General features: G+C 44.1%; 1 protein-coding gene across 1 annotated transcript; it reads left to right on the top strand.

Annotated features, from left to right (window-relative positions):
* Positions 1-2,358: 2,358 nt before the first annotated feature.
* Positions 2,359-19,469, top strand: LOC106570699 (transcription factor E2F3). The gene is made up of 7 exons (XM_014143172.2): positions 2,359-2,839; positions 5,652-5,757; positions 8,785-9,004; positions 13,417-13,578; positions 13,783-13,897; positions 15,223-15,382; positions 16,873-19,469. Exons 1-7 carry the CDS (start codon positions 2,591-2,593, stop codon positions 17,136-17,138), a joined length of 1,278 nt encoding a protein of 425 aa, XP_013998647.2. The 5' UTR covers positions 2,359-2,590; the 3' UTR covers positions 17,139-19,469.
* The last annotated feature ends 390 nt before the right edge of the window (positions 19,470-19,859 follow it).

The raw sequence follows: 19,859 nt of genomic DNA, 5'->3' as shown, positions 1-19,859 counted from the left end.
GCACGACAGAGGGTAGTGCGTACGGCCCAGTACATCACTGGGGCCAAGCTTCCTGCCATCCAGGACCTCTGTACCAGGCAGTGTCAGAGGAAGGCCCTAAAAATTGTCAAAGACTCCAGCCACCCTAATCATAGACTGTTCTCTGCTACCGCACGGCAAGCGGTACCAGAGCGGTCCAAGAGGCTTCTAAACAGCTTCTACCCCCAAGCCATAAGACTCCTGAACATCTAATCAAATGGCTACCCAGACTATTTGCATTTCCCCCCCCCTCTCCTTTTAAACCGCTGCTACTCTCTGTTATTATTTATGCATAGTCACTTTAATAACTCAACCTATATGTACATATTACCTAAATTACCTCGACTAGCCGGTGCCCCCGCACATTGACTCTGTATCGGTACCCCCTGTTAGTTCCCCGTACCCCCTGTATATAGCCTTTGCCCATTGACTCTGTACCGCACCCCCTGTATATAGTCTCGCTATTGTTATTTTACTGCTGCTCTTTAATTACTTGTTCCTTTTATTTCTTATTCTTATTTTTGAAACTGCATTGTTGGTTAGGGGCTTGTAAGTAAACATTTCACTGTAAGGTCTACACTTGTTGTATTCGGCGCATGTGACTAATACAAATTTGATTTGAATTGTGAAATGTCAAAATTCTTTGTTTTCCGTTTTATGTTGGACTAATAGATTTACTAAAACAATTTTCAAACACTGTTAGTGACTGATCAACTGCTGCGTCCAATGTAACATTCAGTATGGTATCCATGCTCTTTAATGACTGCATTGCATTTGAATGTTATTTTTGCTAGGAAAATAATCAATGCAAGAAGACTCAATACGAGAAGAAACCTTGCATGAAGAATGCAAGGTTTAAAATAATAATAATAATACAATTAAATACTTTTTGGGGGGCTTATATTTGTCCTATTTCATTGATGTACTTGTATTATATGCATGTGTAAATTGGATAAAAAATGTTTTGCATGTCCCAAATCCTCTTGAGACACCTTCGGAGACTTGGGTCACAGTCAGCCATTATCAACGCCAAACCCTGGAGCAATTAGGGTTCAGTGCTTTGCTCAAGGGCACATCGCCAGATTCTTCACCTTGTCGGATTCAAACTAGCAACCTTTCAGTTAATGCCCCAACGCGCTAACCGCTAGGCTACCTGCCACTCCTTTGAATCTTATTATATTCTTATTCCAGGATTGTGCCAGGTTTCCTCCAGACGTGATGCTTGGCAATCAGGCCAAAGAGTTCAATCGTAGTATCATCAGACCAGAGAATCTTGTTTCTCATGGTCTGAGAGTCCTTTAGGTGCCTTTTGGCAAACTCCAAGCGGGCTGTCATGTGCCTTTTACGGAGGAGTGGCTTCAATCTGGTCACTCTACCATAAAGGCCTGATTGGTGGAGTGCTGCAGAGATGGTTGTACTTCTGGAAGGTTCTCCCATCTCCACAGAGGAACTCTGGAGCTCTGTCAGAGTGACCATTCTCCTTGACCAAGGCCCTTCTCCCTCGATTGCTCAGTTTGGCCGGGCGGCCAGCTCTAGGAAGAGTCTTGATGGTTCCAAACTTCTTCCCTTTAAGAGTGATGGAGGCCACTGTGTTCCTGGGGACCTTCAATGCTGCAGAAATATTTAGGTACCCTTCCCCAGACCTGTGCCTCGACACAATCCTGTCCTGGAGCTCTACGGACAATTCCTTCAACCTCATGGCTTGGTTTTTGCTCTGACATGCACTGTCAACTGTGGGACCTTATATAGACAGGTGTGTGCCTTTCCAAATCATGTCCAATCAATTGAATTTACCATAGTTCAACTCCAAACTAGTTGTAGAAACATTTCAAGGATGATCAATGGAAACAGGATGCACCTAAACTCATTTTCGAGTCGCATAGCAAAGGGTCTGAATACGTACATATTTCTGTTGTTTATTTGTAATACATTTGCACATATTTCCAAACTTTTTTTTCACTTTGTCATAATGGGGTATTGTGTGTAGATTCAGAAACATTTTTATTTAATCAATTTTAGAATAAGGCTGTTGCGTAACAAAATGTGGGAAAAAGCCAAGGGGTCTGAATACTTTCCGAATGCACCGTATATTATCAGATATATATATATATATATATATATATATATATATATGATATGATTGAGTTTGATGTTCAGCAGACAAATAATAAGCACAAGGCATCGCTTTGTGTGTCGAAAATCCTCACCCATTGGTCAAACACACTGACGCAATTACGTATAAGGAGACTGATATGACGCTGACCAATAGCATACCATATTCAAATATCGTTTAAAACATTCCCGGGAAATCCGAGTTTCGCGGGTAAACTGCATCCCCTTATTCATTGTCAGCTTCCTGGAGCCATTTTTTAAACATCCAGGACGGAGCTTTCGACTTAATCAAATCCGTTGCATCTTCCCGTTTTAGAAACGTATCATTTATACAATTTGAACGAATGGACATGTAAGATATTAGTCTAACTATATCCCTGATTATTTTGGGTCGAGCCGAGTCGGACTTTGTAGGAGAAAGTGCTCCAAAGTAGGGGCAAACGGACATTTGACCCTGAAGATGAGAAAGAGGGGAGTCCCGGAAAAAGTCCTAATTTCAGGTGTCGGAGGCTCCTCAATGGATAAAAAACAAACGGTTCTGACCCGGTACAACAATGCGACATATTATCAGATCTTAACACCTCCGCCCTGTCCGAACCAGACTAACAATGTAGTTGTCGCAGACCCGACAGTGAGTCAGCTTTACACTACACCCATAGGGGTGTCTACAAACGGGACCGGACCGCGACCAGCCCTCGGAAGACCCCCGGTAATTCACAACACGACGGATCTTTTGACAAACAATATTAAGTGCATTTACATGAATGCAAACTCACCAGTTAACTAACAACTGTGTATTATGTTCGCTAACTAGTGAGAACTAGCTAGTGACTTATCCTAGTTGTTTAACTAGTAACATTAGCTAGTTGGCTACAATTGCTAGCAAATAGTAGTATACAGTGCTAGCTTTTTAGCTTAATACACGACTAACTTATATGTTTTACTGCACAAAGTCACACGTTGCTGTTATGTTTTTGTGCTGCACCACTTGAGTTGTCCCCTTTTTGACAGTGGATATTATAAAGGGTTATTGAACAACCATAGCTAGCTAGCTAACGTTAGTTAGGTTTAGATACCTAGTTAGCCAAATATCAAGCACACACACGACAACGTTATTTAGATAGCCAACACAGCTGGCTAAATGTGTTTTTATTTATCACGTTAAACCAATCCACCTCGTTGTTTTTCCCCGTCGTTCATATCCAGCAGCAGCCACAACTCCAAAGTTTTGATCTGCAGAAATTATATCGAAATAATAACCCCCAAACAATCTTTATTTAAATAATATATATAATCGACAAAACAACGTGTCTTATTCATGGTACCTAGTTAGTAAAATACCTTGGGCTAGAGCTAATGCAAGGGAATATATTCTTTAAAAAACCACCAGAAACGAGGCCTTAAACCACACTTGGAGGGGGGTGGGGTGGATCTAGTCCCCGTGTTACTGTGGGACGCAAAGCTTCTTACTTAGCTGGTTGCTTGTGTTCCCCCCCCCCCCCCCATTTTGTAATCCTTCGCTCCAGCGGCTCAAAAGACCGCATGTGGGGTCAAACTGAAACGTATTTACCATAGTCCCCCCCTCGTTGTCGTAAAAGTACACGAACTATCTTCCACGTCTGTGATGTAGCTTTAGTAGATAGCCAACATGGAGTCATACCACGAGGAAGTCCCAACACATTTTCAGATTTGTTGTGATATGTGGTCTAATGGTGAAACATGCAAGCTGCATGCCACACACGTGAAGATGCATATTAACTCACACTCAGAAATTATTTATGCAAAAGCTTTTAAGGTGGGACTCCCAACTGAAACATACTTGACACACAGTTCAGAGAATCAACCAACATGCAATGTGCAGTAATGTAAAGGAAACACATCATCAATGTGGAAGGAGAGGTGCTATGGCCAGTAGTCTGCTCTATAGACCTGCCAGCCTTTCTCCTGAGGTAAATATGGCCACTAGTTTTAAACTAGGTGTCCTGATCTCACCTGACCATGTTTACATGGGCAACCAGTATCCCTGTGTTATTCGGGATACTTCAAGTAGTCTGTTTTTTGAGTTGACGCATATACACATCATATTCTGTTTTACAATAACCCGAAAAAAGATTGTATCCTCGTTCTGAGAAACCTGGATAAAATACCTGGGATATGCTCATCTAAGACTGGGTACTGGGGCATGTAAACATGTTTTTTTTTTAAATCTGCGCAAGCTTAGTTCTGCAAATCATGGGTATTGTGTGATGTTTTCATCTGATAGTCAAACAAATGACTTCAAAAAGTAGGCTATCCGCTCAGTTTGATCCACCATAATAATTTAGCCTACCATAATGAATTTACAACATGCTACTTTCACCTGTAATTTAGACACGTTTCTGCTTATAATTTCCAACATTTGGTAGGCCATATTATAATTTCCAACATTTGGTAGGCCATATTATAATTTCCAACATTTGGTAGGCCATATTATAATTTCCAACATTTGGTTGGCCATATTATAATTTCCAACATTTGGTTGGCCATTTGTTTGTCAACTATAGATACATGCAGCTTCTCTTCTGTCATAACTGGGCTCCTGAGTGGCACAATGGTCTAAGGCACTGCATCTCAGTGCTAGAGGTGTCACTACAGACCCTGGTTTGATTCCAGGCTGTATCACAACCGGTCGAGATTGGAAGTCTCATAGGGCGGCGCACAATCGGACAAAAATGTAATATCGGTGCATCACTTCTCTAAACTTTAACAAACACCGTAGTGCTAGGTTACGCCGTAGTGCTATTAGGTGTACTTGGCTTACAGAAATAATAATAATAATGATGATAATGATAATAAATACATCTTGTATAGCACTTTTCAAAGAATCTCAAAACACATAAAATAAAGCCAACTAACTTAACATTTAAATAGTGGAGATTTGAAAGTGTGTTTAGCTTGGCTGAAGTTGAGGCAGTTTGAGCTGGAAAGGCAGTGGGGGTTCAGTGGAGAGGGCATCGATGGGACTGCCAAGGAGAAACAAAGACTGTCTGGGGTGGGGAAAAACAGGCCCTCTTCCACAGCCCACCACACCTGCTTCTCTGAATGGTCAGTCAGTCCATTGGAGCCACACTCCTCTGGTACTGGTCCTCCATTGCCAGGAATGTAGCACCCACCTGGGTGATGCCACGGCTGCTGAAAAGCCACCACGTCTTGGCAGGGATTTAGGAGCGTTCCCTGAACTTCCTCTGGACACAGCATGCAGTCCTTGGTGTAATACTTCCAAACAGATTGAATAAAAACCTGTGTTATTTTAATCTAAACGGCTAGCTAGCTGTCGAGACAAAATATTAACTTTTTATCACTATCCTGCAACTCTGAGAGTCAAAACCACAGGATATAAATAATAAAGAAACACCTATAAATATGTGAACTATTTAGAGCTCACTGCCTAGGTCAACCTTAGGAGACAGTGACCCTTGAGGGGCTGTTTTCCGTCTGAAGTGATCCAGATGGTCAACTTTTGTTTAACTCTTGTGTCTCAGGCGAAGCGTCGGTTGGAGCTGGAGGAGCGGGACCAGTACACCACTCAGCCAATCAGTGAGCCCAGAGCTAAGAGAGCCACCACACACTCCCTCAGAAGAACCCAGAGTAAGTGACTGGGGGTGTATGGGGGTAGTAGACACACACACACACACACACACACACACACACACACACACACACACACACACACACACACACACACACACACACTCAGAAGAACCCAGAGTAAGTGACTGGGGGTGTATGGGGGTAGTAGACACACACACACACACACACACACACACACTCAGAAGAACCCAGAGTAAGTCACTGGGGGGGTATGGGGGTAGTAGACACACACACACACACACTCAGAAGAACCCAGAGTAAGTGACTGGGGGCGTATGGGGGTAGTAGACACACACACACACACACCACACTCTCAGAAGAACCCAGAGTAAGTCACTGGGGGGTATGGGGGTAGTAGACACACACACACACACTCCTCAGAAGAACCCAGAGTAAGTGACTGGGGGCGTATCGGGGTAGTAGACACACACACACACACACTCCCTCAGAAGAACCCAGAGTAAGTGACTGGGGGCGTATGGGGGTAGTAGACACACACGCACACACACACTTACCTACCTCACCAGACATGCCACCAGGCGTCTTTTCACAGTCCCCAAATTCAAGAAAGCGTACAGTATTATATAGACCCATGATTACATGGAACTCCCTTCCGTCTCATCATTGCTCAAATAAACAGCAAATCTTGTTTTCCAAAAAGAATCGGCGAAAGTAACAGGTCACGGCACAACGCCTCTATTTGAATTAGGTAGTTGTTGTGTATACATTAATGTTGGCTACGTGTGCGTAAAAACAAACATGTGGTTCTTGTTCATTAATGTTCTGTATTATGTTCTGTGTGGAACCCAGGAAGAGTAGCTGCTGCTTTTGCAACAGCTACTGAGGATCCTGATAAAATACCATACGAAGTGACGTTACGTTTAGGTCATCAAACTGAAGATCTTATCCAGGGAGACTCACAGCTCAGCATTGCTTATCCAGAGAGACTCGCAGCTCAGCATTGCTTATCCAGGGAGACTCGCAGCTCAGCATTGCTTATCCAGGGAGACTCGCAGCTCAGCATTGCTTATCCAGGGAGACTCACAGCTCAGCATTGCTTATCCAGGGAGACTCGCAGCTCAGCATTGCTTATCCAGAGCGACTCGCAGCTCAGCATTGCTTATCCAGAGCGACTCGCAGCTCAGCATTGCTTATCCAGAGCGACTCGCAGCTCAGCATTGCTTATCCAGAGCGACTCGCAGCTCAGCATTGCTTATCCAGGGAGACTCACAGCTCAGCATTGCTTATCCAGAGCGACTCACAGCTCAGCATTGCTTATCCAGGGAGACTCACAGCTCAGCATTGCTTATCCAGGGAGACTCACAGCTCAGCATTGCTTATCCAGAGAGACTTTAACAGTAGCCTCGCGAGCTTACGTGAATGGTTCGTTAGCTGATAGTGCAGCGGTAATCAGTCTGGTATATGAGGCTGGACTTACTGTGGATTTTAGTTCAGTAGAAAAAAACAACCACTTATCTCATCTCTTGTAGACCTCTCTCATTTTGACCTAACGTTGGATTCTGACTTTTTAAACTTGAAAACATGAAATATCCTAATTCATGTCACCGAAGGAGAGAGGGGAATGTATAACGTTTACATTCTGTCTGGATATGTTATTGCCAGCCATCGGGGATCCTATGGGAGGAGAAGAGACAACAGTCTGGTTACGAGTCGAGGTGACAGCCGTGATTTGGGGACGACTGAGCAATCTGGGGCAGAGGTCAGGTTAGATGAAGTGAGGAAGAACATGTATCACTAATCTTCTGGATAGCAACAGAGGTGTATTGGCTGTTCAGGAGGGGCTCAGCGTAGGAGAAAAGAGTCATAAGTACCAGTTCTAGTGTCAATATGTCCTTTGTCTGTGCAGCTGTATGACCCAATGGGTGAATAAACTTTACTAATCGTCCATGATATTTTCTAAGGTTAATTTATAACCTGACAGTATTGAACCACTCCACTAACTCTAGGTTGAAGGAAAGGAGACGAGGAGGAAGAAGAGACCGTCTTAATGACAAGGCCGCAGGCAGGAACACCAAATTTTGTTGAGGAATTCGGTCTTGGAACATTGTTGTTCCTTCCCTGGGCTGGCTGGCTGGCGTGTGTTCCTTCCCTGGGCTGACTGCGTGTGTTCCTTCCCTGGGCTGGCTGGCTGCGTGTGTTCCTTCCCTGGGCTGGCTGGCTGAGTGTGTTCCTTCCCTGGGCTGGCTGGCTGCGTGTGCTCCTTCCCTGGGCTGGCTGGCTGCGTGTGTTCCTTCCCTGGGCTGGCTGGCTGCGTGTGTTCCTTCCCTGGGCTGGCTGGCTGCGTGTGTTCCTTCCCTGGGCTGGCTGGCTGCGTGTGTTCCTTCCCTGGGCTGGCTGGCTGCGTGTGTTCCTTCCCTGGGCTGGCTGGCTGAGTGTGTTCCTTCCCTGGGCTGGCTGGCTGCGTGTGTTCCTTCCCTGGGCTGGCTGGCTGCGTGTGTTCCTTCCCTGGGCTGGCTGGCTGCGTGTGTTCCTTCCCTGGGCTGGCTGGCTGCGTGTGTTCCTTCCCTGGGCTGGCTGGCTGCGTGTGTTCCTTCCCTGGGCTGGCTGGCTGCGTGTGTTCCTTCCCTGGGCTGACTGCGTGTGTTCCTTCCCTGGGCTGGCTGGCTGCGTGTGTTCCTTCCCTGGGCTGGCTGGCTGTGTGTGTTCGTTCTCTGGGCTGACTGCGTGTGTTCCTTCCCTGGGCTGGCTGTGTGTGTTCTCACATGTCAATTGTTTCCGTTACCTTCCTGGACCTGCTCAATGCTCTGTTTGGGTCTGTCGGTCAGTCTGTGTATGTGCCTCCTGTCTGTGGTAACTAACCCATCTCTCTCTCTCTCTCCAGCTCCTGTCTGTGGTAACTAACCCATCTCCTCTCTCTCCCTCCAGCTCCTGTCTGTGGTAACTAACCCATCTCCTCTCTCTCTCTCTCCCTCCAGCTCCTGTCTGTGGTAACTAACCCATCTCCTCTCTCTCCCTCCAGCTCCTGTCTGTGGTAACTAACCCATCTCCTCTCTCTCCCTCCAGCTCCCCCCTCCCCATTAGAGAAGACCAGGTATGACACATCTCTCTGCCTGCTGACCCAGAAGTTTGTCCAGCTGCTGGCCCAGTCCAGTGACGGGGTGGTGGACCTGAACCGGGCCGCGGAGTCCCTCAAGGTGCAGAAGAGACGCCTCTATGACATCACCAATGTACTGGAGGGGGTGCATCTAATCAAGAAGTCGTCCAAGAACAACATCCAGTGGCTGTGAGTGGGGGGGGGGCCCTGATACACGGCTGTGAGTGGGGGGGGCCCTGATACACGGCTGTGAGTGGGGGGGCCTGATACACGGCTGTGTGGGGGGGGCCCTGATACACGGCTGTGAGTGGGGGGGCCCTGATACACGGCTGTGAGTGGGGGGGCCCTGATACACGGCTGTGAGTGGGGGGCCCTGATACACGGCTGTGAGTGGGGGGGGGCCCTGATACACGGCTGTGAGTGGGGGGGGCCCTGATACACGGCTGTGAGTGGGGGGCCCTGATACACGGCTGTGAGTGGGGGGGAGCCCTGATACACGGCTGTGAGTGGGGGGGGGCCCTGATACACGGCTGTGCAGAGCCAAGTTGTATTGCACTTCCTGGCTAAAAAAGCACCATAGTTGGTGGAACCCGTGCGGTAACGGACAATATCCCAGCCACTAAGATTGGGGTCGCACGATATTGCCACAGGTATACCGTGTGTGTGGAATGTGTGTTCTTTCCCATTTCAGTGTTACGTGTGTGTGTGTTACCATGTGCTCTTCTCTCCTCCCGTTTGTTACCATGTGCAGTTCTTTCTGTGTGTGTGTTTTTGGGGGGGGGGATTTATTTTACCTTTTATTTATCCAGGAAGGGCTCATTGAGATTTGGAATCTCTTTTTCAAGAGCGTCCTGCCCAATATAGGCAGCACGAAGTCATTACAAAAATTACAGACACACAGCATGAATCACTACAGGTAATCTAGTAAAAACCATAGAATTCACAAGAGTACAACAAAATAAATAAAACAGCAAATTAAAAACATTGAGGTCAGGGAATCAGTCTCAAAATCCTTCATCAGCAATGTTAAAAATACCAATCGGGACCAAGTTCTTCCACTTTAACAGTATTTTGTCAGGCGTTCCAAGACGATGGTGCAGAGTACATAAAAGCCCTTTTACCGAATTCAGTTCGGACATTTGGAACAGTTAGCAGGATAAAGACCTGCGAACGAAGAGACGACCCACCACATTTCTGAACAATAAAAATGCCCAAATAAAAAAGGTAGTAAACCCAAAATGGCTTTGTAAATAAAAGTATACCAGTGACTGAGCCGACGAGAGAAGGCCAGCCAACCCTGGTATACAAAGTGCTGTGGTGCGTAAGTTTTTTTTGCAGTTTAAAATAAATCTTTAAGCGCCATGGTAAAGGGTGTCAATTGATCTCAAACACTGAGCGGAAGCATTCATATATAAAATATCCCCATAGTCTAGTAAAGTCATAAATGTAGCTGATACTAGCCTCCTTCTGGCTTCAAAAGAAAAACCCGCCTTATTCCTAAAATAAAATCCCAACTTCAGCTTAAATTGTTTTGTAAGTTGAATATGCAATTTTAAGAGGCCGTCATCAATTAAAATTCCAAGATATTTGAGGTTACAGTCTCAATCTCCTTGCCCTGACAGGTAGTAATAGGTGAAAGGTTCAGAGATCTATTTCTTGCTTTAGAAAACACCATTTAGTTTAGTTTTGTCAGTATTGAGGATAAGCTTCAATTGACGCAAGGTATATTGAACAGTATAAAACGCAGTTTGCAAGTTCTGGAAAGCTTTTGTGAGAGACGAGGCACAACAATAAATAACAGTATCATCAGCATAAAAGTGAAGTTGCGCATTTTGTAAATTTGTCTAAATTGTTTATATAAATAGTGAATTCGAGGGGACCAAGTACAGAGCCCTGGGGCACACCATTACAGACAGACAATTTAACAGACATGAGCCCATCAAATTGAGTGCATTGAGTTCTATCAGACAGATAGATCGATTAAAAAGTGAGACACAGTGCTGTTTTTTTGTCAAGGGCTTCAGTGATATCATTTAAAACCTTCATGGATGCTGTAATTGTGCTATGCTTCTTCCTGAAGTCCGATTTGTACATTGGTAAAATAGTGTTTTTAACCTGTTGGGTCTAGGGGGCAGCATTTGCACGTCTGGATAAAAAAAATGTACCCGATTTAATCTGGTTACTAATCCTACCCAGTAACTAGAATATGCATATACTTATTATATATGGATAGAAAACACTCTAAAGTTTCCAAAACTGTTTGAATGGTGTCTGTGAGTATAACAGAACTCATTTGGCAGGCAAAACCCTGAGACATTTTCTGACAGGAAGTGGATACCTGATGTGTTGTATTGACTTTAAACCTATCCCATTGAAAAACACAGGGGTTTAGGAATATTTCGGCACTTCCTATTGCTTCCACTAGATGTCACCAGCCTTTACAAAGTGTTTTGAGTCTTCTGGAGGGAGATCTGACCGAACAAGAGCCATGGAACGGTGATGTCCCATTAGACACCTGGCGCGCTACTTCATGTTGGGTACCCTCGTTCCAATACGTTATAAAAGGCTATGCATTCGTCCACCTTGAATATTATTCATGTTCTGGTTAAAAAGGCCCTAATGATTTATGCTATACAACGCTTTGACATGTTTGAACGAACGGAAATATATTTTTTCCCCTCGTTCATGACGAGAAGTCCGGCTGGCTTACATCATGTGCTAACGAGACGGAGATTTTTGGACATAAATGATGAGCTTTTTTGAACAAAACTACATTCGTTATGGACCTGTGATACCTGGAAGTGACATCTGATGAAGAGAATCAAAGGTAATGGATTATTTACATAGTATTTTCGATTTTAGATCTCCCCAACATGACGTCTAGTCTGTATCGCAACGCGTATTTTTCTGGGCACAGTGCTCAGATTATTGCAAAGTGTGATTTCCCAGTAAGGTTATTTTTAAATCTGGCAAGTTGATTGCGTTCAAAAGATGTAAATCTATAATTCTTTAAATGACAATATAATATTTTACCAATGTTTTCTAATTTTAATTATTTAATTTGTGACGCTGACTTGACTGCCGGTTATTGGAGGGAAACGATTTCCTCAACATCAATGCCATAGTAAAACGCTGTTTTTGTATATAAATATGAACTTGATAGAACTAAAAATGCATGCATTGTCTAACATAATGTCCTAGGAGTGTCATCTGATGGAGATTGTAAAAGGTTAGTGTATCATTTTAGCTGGTTTTATGGTTTTGGTGACCCTGTCTTTGACTTGACAAAACATTACACACAACTCTTGTAAATGTACTGTCCTAACATACTCTAAATTTATGCTTTCGCCGTAAAACCTTTTTGAAATCGTAAAACGTGGTTAGATTAAGGAGATGTTTATCTTTCAAATGGTGTAACATAGTTGTATTTTTGAAAAATTTGAATTTTGACATTTATTTGGATTCAAATTTGCCGCTCTTGAAATGCACCTGCTGTTGATGGAGTGCACCACAGGTGGCACGCTAGCGTCCCACCTAGCCCCAAGAGGTTAATATACTATTTTAGCTGTTCACTCACACGGGTTTCAAGTATTTTCACCAGGGGTGACAGCTTTGAGATGGACCTATAATTTTTTAAGAGTTGGATCTCCCCCTTTTAAAAGTGGCAGGACAAATGCTGATTTCCAGATCATTGGAATTTCATTACATTCCAGGGTTAGATTAAACAGATATGCAACTGGTTCAGCTATGAAATCAGCTGCCAGATTTAAAAAGCTGGGATCCAAAAGATCAGGACCGGCAGGCTCTCTCTGATCTAAGGATTTCAGGGCTTTATGTACCACCTGCACTGAGAAGGGCTAAAAGTTTCGCTGGTTCATCCACACAGGGTTGTACAGAGACAGAGGACACTGAATCAAACAGCCTACCAGATGATACAAAGTGCTCATTGAAACAATTCAGCATTTCAGTTTTGTCATATACAGCAACAAAGTCCTTCAATACACATGACGGTAATTCATTAACATTACTGTTACCAGATATAGCCTTCCAAAACTTTCTAGGGTCATTCAGGTTCAGTGGTAACAAACATATAAAATATTCAGACTTGGTCTTCCTGAGAAGAAAAGAACTCTTGTTTCTTGGCTGCCTAAAAACAAGCCAATCAGCATCAGAACACGATTTCCTTGCTTTAGCCCAGGCTAGATTACGGTTGTGAACAATACAAGACAGCTCAGAAGAAAACCATGGATTATCCCTCCCTTTAACCCTGAACCTGTGGAATGGGGCATCCCTCCCTTTAACCCTGAACCCGTGGAATGGGGCATCCCTCCCTTTAGCCCTGAACCTGTGGAATGGGGCATCCCTCCCTTTAGCCCTGAACCTGTGGAATGGGGCATCCCTCCCTTTAGCCCTGAACCTGTGGAATGGGGCATCCCTCCCTTTAGCCCTGAACCTGTGGAATGGGGCATCCCTCCCTTTAGCCCTGAACCTGTGGAATGGGGCATTCCTCCCTTTAACCCTGAACCTGTGGAATGGGGCATGTTGGTTTACTATTTGTGTGTTAACATGTGCCGTTCTTTCTCTCTTGTGTGTGTGTGTAGGGGCTGTAGCCTGTCTCCAGAAGGAGTGGCCAGTGACCAGACCCCTGGCTCTGTGGGTAAAGAACTGCTGAAGTTGACCCAAGAGGAGAAGAGACTGGACCAACTCATAAACAGCTGCACACTCATCGTCCAACAGATGACTGAAGATACACCCACAAGGAAATAGCCTTCCTTTACAACCCTGATGTGTGACTGAGATGTAGTGTGTCTGTGTGTGTGTGTTGTCCAGTGTGTGAATCGGTTTGCGTTTACAGCTTTTTTTTCTCAGCACACTTGTGTTTAACTGTGTGTGTGTGTGTGTGTGTGTAGAAGTGTGTTCTAGTCCTGTGTGTGAATGACTACCTTTTTCCTTAACCTCCTGGGTACGTTTGCGTACATATCGTATGATGATGTGAAAAGGATTCCTAGTCTGAATGACCAGACGGTCATCGTGATCAAAGCCCCTGCTGAAACCAGACTGGAGGTGCCAGACCCTGCAGAGGTACACACACACACACACACACACACACACACACACACACACACACACACACACACACACACACACACACACTAAACAGACACACACTAAACAGACACACACTAAACAGACACCAAACAGGGATCCTGGTAACACTTCCTCTTGTGTCGAGTCCCTGCAGACAGTCATTGGTTTGCTGATTGACTGATACACTATACATGCATACACACACACACACACACACACACAAGTTTGTGGACACCCCTTCAAATGAGTGGATTCTGCTATTTTATCCACACCTGTTGCTGACAGGTGTATAAAAATCAACCACACAGCCATGCAATCTCCATAAACAAACATTGGCAGTAGGCTTGCCCCGTATTTGAAGAGCTCAGTGAATTTTCAACGTGGCACCGTCGTAGGATGCCACCTTTCCAACAAGTCAGTTCGTCAAATTTCCGCCCTGCTAGAGCTTCTCCCCGGTCAACTGTAAGTGCTGTTATTGTAAAGCAGAAACTTCTAGGAGCAACAACGGCTCAGCTGTGAAGTGGTAGGCCACACAAGGTCACAGAACGGGACCTCCGAGTGCATGAAGCACATCCTCGGTTACAACACTCACTATCGAATTACAAACTGCTTCTGGAAGTAACGGCAGCACAAGAACTGTTCTTCTGGAGCTCCATGAAATGGGTTTTCATGGCTAAGCAGCCGCACACAAGCCTAAGATCACCATGCGCAATGCCAAGGCGTCAGCTGGAGTGGTGTAAAGTTCGCAGCCATTGGACTCTGGAGTAGTGGAAACGTATTTTCTGGAGTGATGAATCACGCTTCACCATCTGGCAGTCCGATGAACGAGTCTGGGTTTGGTGGATGCCAGCAGAACGCTACCTGGCCTTAATGCATAGTGCCAACTGTAAAGTTTGGTGGAGGAGGAATAATGATCTGCGGCTGTTTTTCATGGTTCGGGCTTGGCACAAAGCACCGTACAGAAATGGTTTGTCGAGATTGGTGCGGAACAACTTGAGTGGTCTGCACAGAGCCCTGACCTGAACCCCATCGAACACCTTTGGGATGAATTGGAACAGCGACTGCTAGCCAGGCCTAATCGCCCGACCTCACTAATGCTCTTGTGGCTGAATGGAAGCAAGTCCCCGCAGCAATGTTCCAACATCGAGTGGAAAGACTTCCCAGAAGATTGGAGGCTGTTATACCAGCAAAGGGGGGGGCACCAAATCCATATTAATGTCCATGATTTTAGAATGAGATGTTCGACGAGCAGGTGTCCACATACTTTTGGTCTTGTAGTGTATGATTGGTTGATAATTTTTTTTTGATTGACCTATCAGAGTCTCCAGGTCCACTTGAGCAGCACCCAGGGTCCAATAGAAGTCTTCCTGTGCTCAGATGATCACGCCCCTTCCTCTGCGCTGAACGGAAATGGACATCCCCCCTCATCTTCGTCATGTGTCACTGGAAACTCCACATCCTTCCTCAAGGTGTCACAAGGTGAGCCCATAGACTTAGATAGAAATCGCGTCATTGTATCTGTCCCATTATGACGTCTGTGAGGGCACGGGCAACGCCATTGAGGCCACCTCCATTTTGAAGTAGTCTGTTTTCTTCTTCTAATACTTATGAGTTGGCAAACAAACTGAAAGGGTGTGTACTGGCACCTGTTGTGTTTGAACAGATATAAAGCCAAGGTTTTAGATGTACGGGTCACCTGTAGTTATAGAATGTCGGCTCACAACTACAGTTAATTGGCTGATCCTTCCTGACGACCTGGCTGGAATCATGTGACCTTTCCTTAACCCATAGGAAGTCCCACCCAGTTGACTACTTCAAAATGATCAACGCCGGTCGAATTGGATCTATCTTTTTTTAAATAAAAATAATAATAATAATTATTTATTTTTTTACACGTTTTCTCTCTGAAAAATGTAGTTAATTTAATCTGATTGTAATAAGGTTCCATGACTTTGTCCACACAGGGCATCTGAACACACAAAATACATGTTGATGATTTTCATTACATTTTAGGTGTTTTTTAACTTTTGTACACCTGTGGTTTTCCCAGTCAAAAATGACCGGTCATTAGAAATGAATGGGTGAGACTACAATTAGTGTATAAAATTTAGTTCAGGCACATGCACATTCATCAGATGGACACACTTCCTTCTCCCAGTGTTTGAGCGCACACACACACCCTCACTCCCATTCTTGGCTTCCATGGCAACCCCCACAGGAACATTTCCCCAATAGAATCTTTCCCCCACGGTTACCACACCTGTTGGCGTTCTCACAAACAATCACAACATTGTTTCAATAATATTTGTAACTTTTTTCGCAGCTCTGGTATATAAAGTTCATTTGAGGCCTTGCTCACAATTCATTCTGTGGCAGCACAATGACCAAACGCTAGACTGTATGAGGCTCTTGATCATATCTTTGATCATGACACTGGTGAGGAGGAGATAAGCCAGGAAACTGACAATAAAGTAGGCTGTGATAAATAGCAAAATGTGTTTCATTTGAGTATTTGTTATAGTCAAAATAACCCATGCATTATGCTTTTTTTAAAAACTCAAAACGAGTTGTATGAGCTCAGGTCAATGAGGCCTACAGGCCATAAATAGCAAATACAAGTTCAAAACTTGTAACGTTCACAAGAAATTAATTTGTTGATTTTAAAAAGATGTAACACAACATTAGGTGATAATATGTGTATTATTATGGATTTATAATCAGCTATAATGGGGCGGCCATTTTGGACCGGGAACACAGAATTAATTAACATGAAACCAACACAACCGGAGGGGTTAATGTTGCTGCCTGTACTTAAACATGGTTTTGGGCACTAGAGTCCTCTAACTAGCTCTATGGCTGAGCCCCAACTTCAGACTTAATTCTGTGGTGAGTTATTAGAAAATAACTCTCACCTTTCTTTCTCTCACCCTGTTTCTTTTCTTCTCTGCTCTCTACTCATCTCTCACCAGAGGGTAATAACTGCACCGGTAACGGTTTCTCCAACGCCCTGTCCAGGCTCCCAGCATGCTCAGCGGTGACTGTCACTCCTGTCTCCCCCCTGCCTTCCTCCCTCACCTCCCTCCTCCCCCTCCAGGATGTTGACCAGGAGCCCTTCATCCCACTCTCTCTCGTGGGGGATGACTACCTGCTTAGCCTGGGCGAAGACGAAGGCATCAGCGACCTGTTCTCCTACGATCTGGACCGGCTTCCACTAGACAACCTGCTCTGTAATTGAGTGAAATGTAATCTCGGCGGCCATTTTGGGGAATTTTAGTTTGGCCATTTTGGAGCCAGATTCATAGTCCCAATGTGGTCGTTTCCAGTTATAAAGAACTGATTTGGAGCCCAGTGGGCTCTATGGAATGCAGCACAGCAGCCATTTTGGATCAAGGCTTTGTTTTCTTGACCTTGTGGACTGGACTGCTCATAGAGGACCTGCTGTGTAATTGACCCCTGGCCAGCGACGAGAGAAGGGGAAATACCTGCTCTTGCTATAGAGCTGATCAAAGGAAGTAAGTTTCAGTTCAGACTCTGACTGTAGGGGTGAATTCTGTGGCAGAAAGCATGGACAAACCTCTTCTCAAAGCCTGTCTTTCTGGTCTTGCACTGACAGGCAAACCAACATCCTAAACAATCACTCACTCTCCATAGCAGACTGTTATCATAATGAACTGTTCTCATCTGAAAACACAGATTGTCCCGTACAGAGATGGGTTATGGATATTAACCCCTGGACACAGATTCTTACCCATATCTACCATTGTGTGACTGTTATCTGTCAACTTGTTTTATAATGTGATGTACTGGAGACCCAACGATAGGTGCTGCTTCTCAGCTCATCAGAGTGGAGCAGACCTGGTATCTACGTCCCAAGATGGTGATGTCTGCCTGGGCATCCATTATTTTGTAAAAAATTTTCTCGAGAGTACCCTGGTCTTCCACATGGAGCCTTCTGACACAATACTGGAAGAGCCTGAATGGTATTGTTCAGATAACCAGAGTATCTACTGAAAGGTGGGCCTTCTCCTGATTCAACGGTTCACTACACAATTGGTGTATGTTTTTGTTTTGCTGTTTTAGAGGAGGAAGTGAATATTGCTCCTGTTGGCTTGTGAGACATCCACTACATGTTCCTTTACTGCCGTCCTTAAACTGCTTCAATATCCAGGGATGAGCAATGTGCCTCCACACACACACACGCACACACACACACACACACACACACACACACCGCCCATGCAAGAGTCATGTAGACAAGCCCCCGTTTTGTTTTAGCCACTGCAGCCATGCTACTTATTGAATAACTAACGCATTAACCAACTCATTTCTCGGGGCTCCCAAATTACTTTCTACTTGAAATACAATTTTATTACTTAATAATTCGAATGTACAAATGGATTAATAATTTTTTTGTGCCAGATATTTTAAAATGGTAGAATGTGTTTTTTTTTTGTTGTTATTTTAAACTTAAACCCAATCATTAACCCATTGATAAAAATGTATATCCATTTTTTTTTTTTTTTACCCCTTCGATTGGTATAGACTGTGACCTTTTTAAACTACCCAACCGTACTATATATTCAGCTTTCCTTTGTGGGCTGAACCTGTTTGGTTTTAGAGAAGTGTTTTACTAGATGGGGTCCTATTGCCTTTACTAGTGTATGGCGTTTGACCAGAGCTCTATGGGTTGATGACAGAACTTACTAAGAAGTCCTTTTTTGAGTCAATTGACTGATATGAAAGTTTATTGGAGAACAGACAGACATGTCTTGAATGGAATGATACACAACACTAAGACGGGCAATACAATATATATAGTTTTTTATTTTTATATGCAAGTCATTTCTAAGGTACTGTACTAGAAGCTGTTTTTTTTAAGGCATTCTGTTGATAGCTTGGCTTACCAGTCTGTTTCTGCATTGTTTGTAATGACAATGAGTTGACGTGATGACACAAACAGATCTGGGACCAGGCTAGTCTTGATATTTCTCCCAGGTGTATGTCCATACCTGTATAGCACATGTTCATATGAAGTGGCCTCGGTTTGAGGTTGTCTTTTTGCACAGCTGTCCCGTATGAGTTTCATGTCTATGTGCTTTTGAGTTGTATACCGCCTGGTTTCCTAGTCTGCCTGCTTGCAGTCAGGCTAGCCTGGTGCCACCTCTGTTTTGCATTATCACGTCAACTCCTTGTCATAATGAACATGATGGCACAAACATCTGGTAGCCTGTTCCAAGTAAGTCGGAAATGCAGCCGTCGATTTTATCCTCAATACCGTAGTGGATTTCAGTAACTACTCTTGCTGTCCCTCAGGAGTAGGGTGACGTTGTCCCAGGATGCTGATCTTGGGTCAGTTTTTGCATTCGACTAATGCTTAGGCTTTGGGAAGCGGAATCTGATCCTAGATCTGTATCTAAGGGAAACTGCACCTTGGTGTACTGTCCCCTGGCCATCTATGTTTTATGTTATGTCTTTTTCTCTGCAGTTTTTCCTTTTTAGATCGTGGACTCTTCTATTAACTTTTTTTTTAAATGTGATTTATAAATAAATATCGAAACGATTTTTACTTAATGCTTTTTATTAAGATGTTTTTGATTTTTATGATTTTTATTAACATGAATTGCTGTTTCTACCCACCGTCCAGCGATATGATGCCTAGTTTAAACCAGAGCCATGTGTTTGTTAGGACATGGGTTTACTTGACATTACAACAACTTATGGCAGCCATGTTAGCTCCCCATAAACAATACATGGGAAATATTTTAATAATACTACACTAAACCAAAAATATAAATGCAACAGTGTTGGTTTCATGAGCTGAAATAAAAGATCCCATTTTCCATACGGACAAAACGTTTTTTTTCTCTCAGTTTTGTGGACAAATTTGTTTACATTCCTGTTAGTGAGCATTTCTCCTTTTGCCAAGATAATCCATCCACCTGACAGGTGTGGCATA

Source organism: Salmo salar, chromosome ssa14 (assembly GCF_905237065.1).
Source record: "Salmo salar chromosome ssa14, Ssal_v3.1, whole genome shotgun sequence".
NCBI lineage: Eukaryota > Metazoa > Chordata > Actinopteri > Salmoniformes > Salmonidae > Salmo > Salmo salar.
This window is presented reverse-complemented; position numbering and strand designations above follow the sequence as displayed.

Bases quoted from the DNA above. Each gene is read 5' to 3' on its own strand.
- LOC106570699 (XM_014143172.2), top strand. From the start codon at position 2,591: ATGAGAAAGAGGGGAGTCCCGGAAAAAGTCCTAATTTCAGGTGTCGGA. The intron at 2,840-5,651 runs GTAATTCACAAC...CTTGTGTCTCAG, and splicing joins CAGCCCTCGGAAGACCCCCG to GCGAAGCGTCGGTTGGAGCT. The intron at 13,898-15,222 runs GTACACACACAC...TTGACCTATCAG, and splicing joins AGGTGCCAGACCCTGCAGAG to AGTCTCCAGGTCCACTTGAG.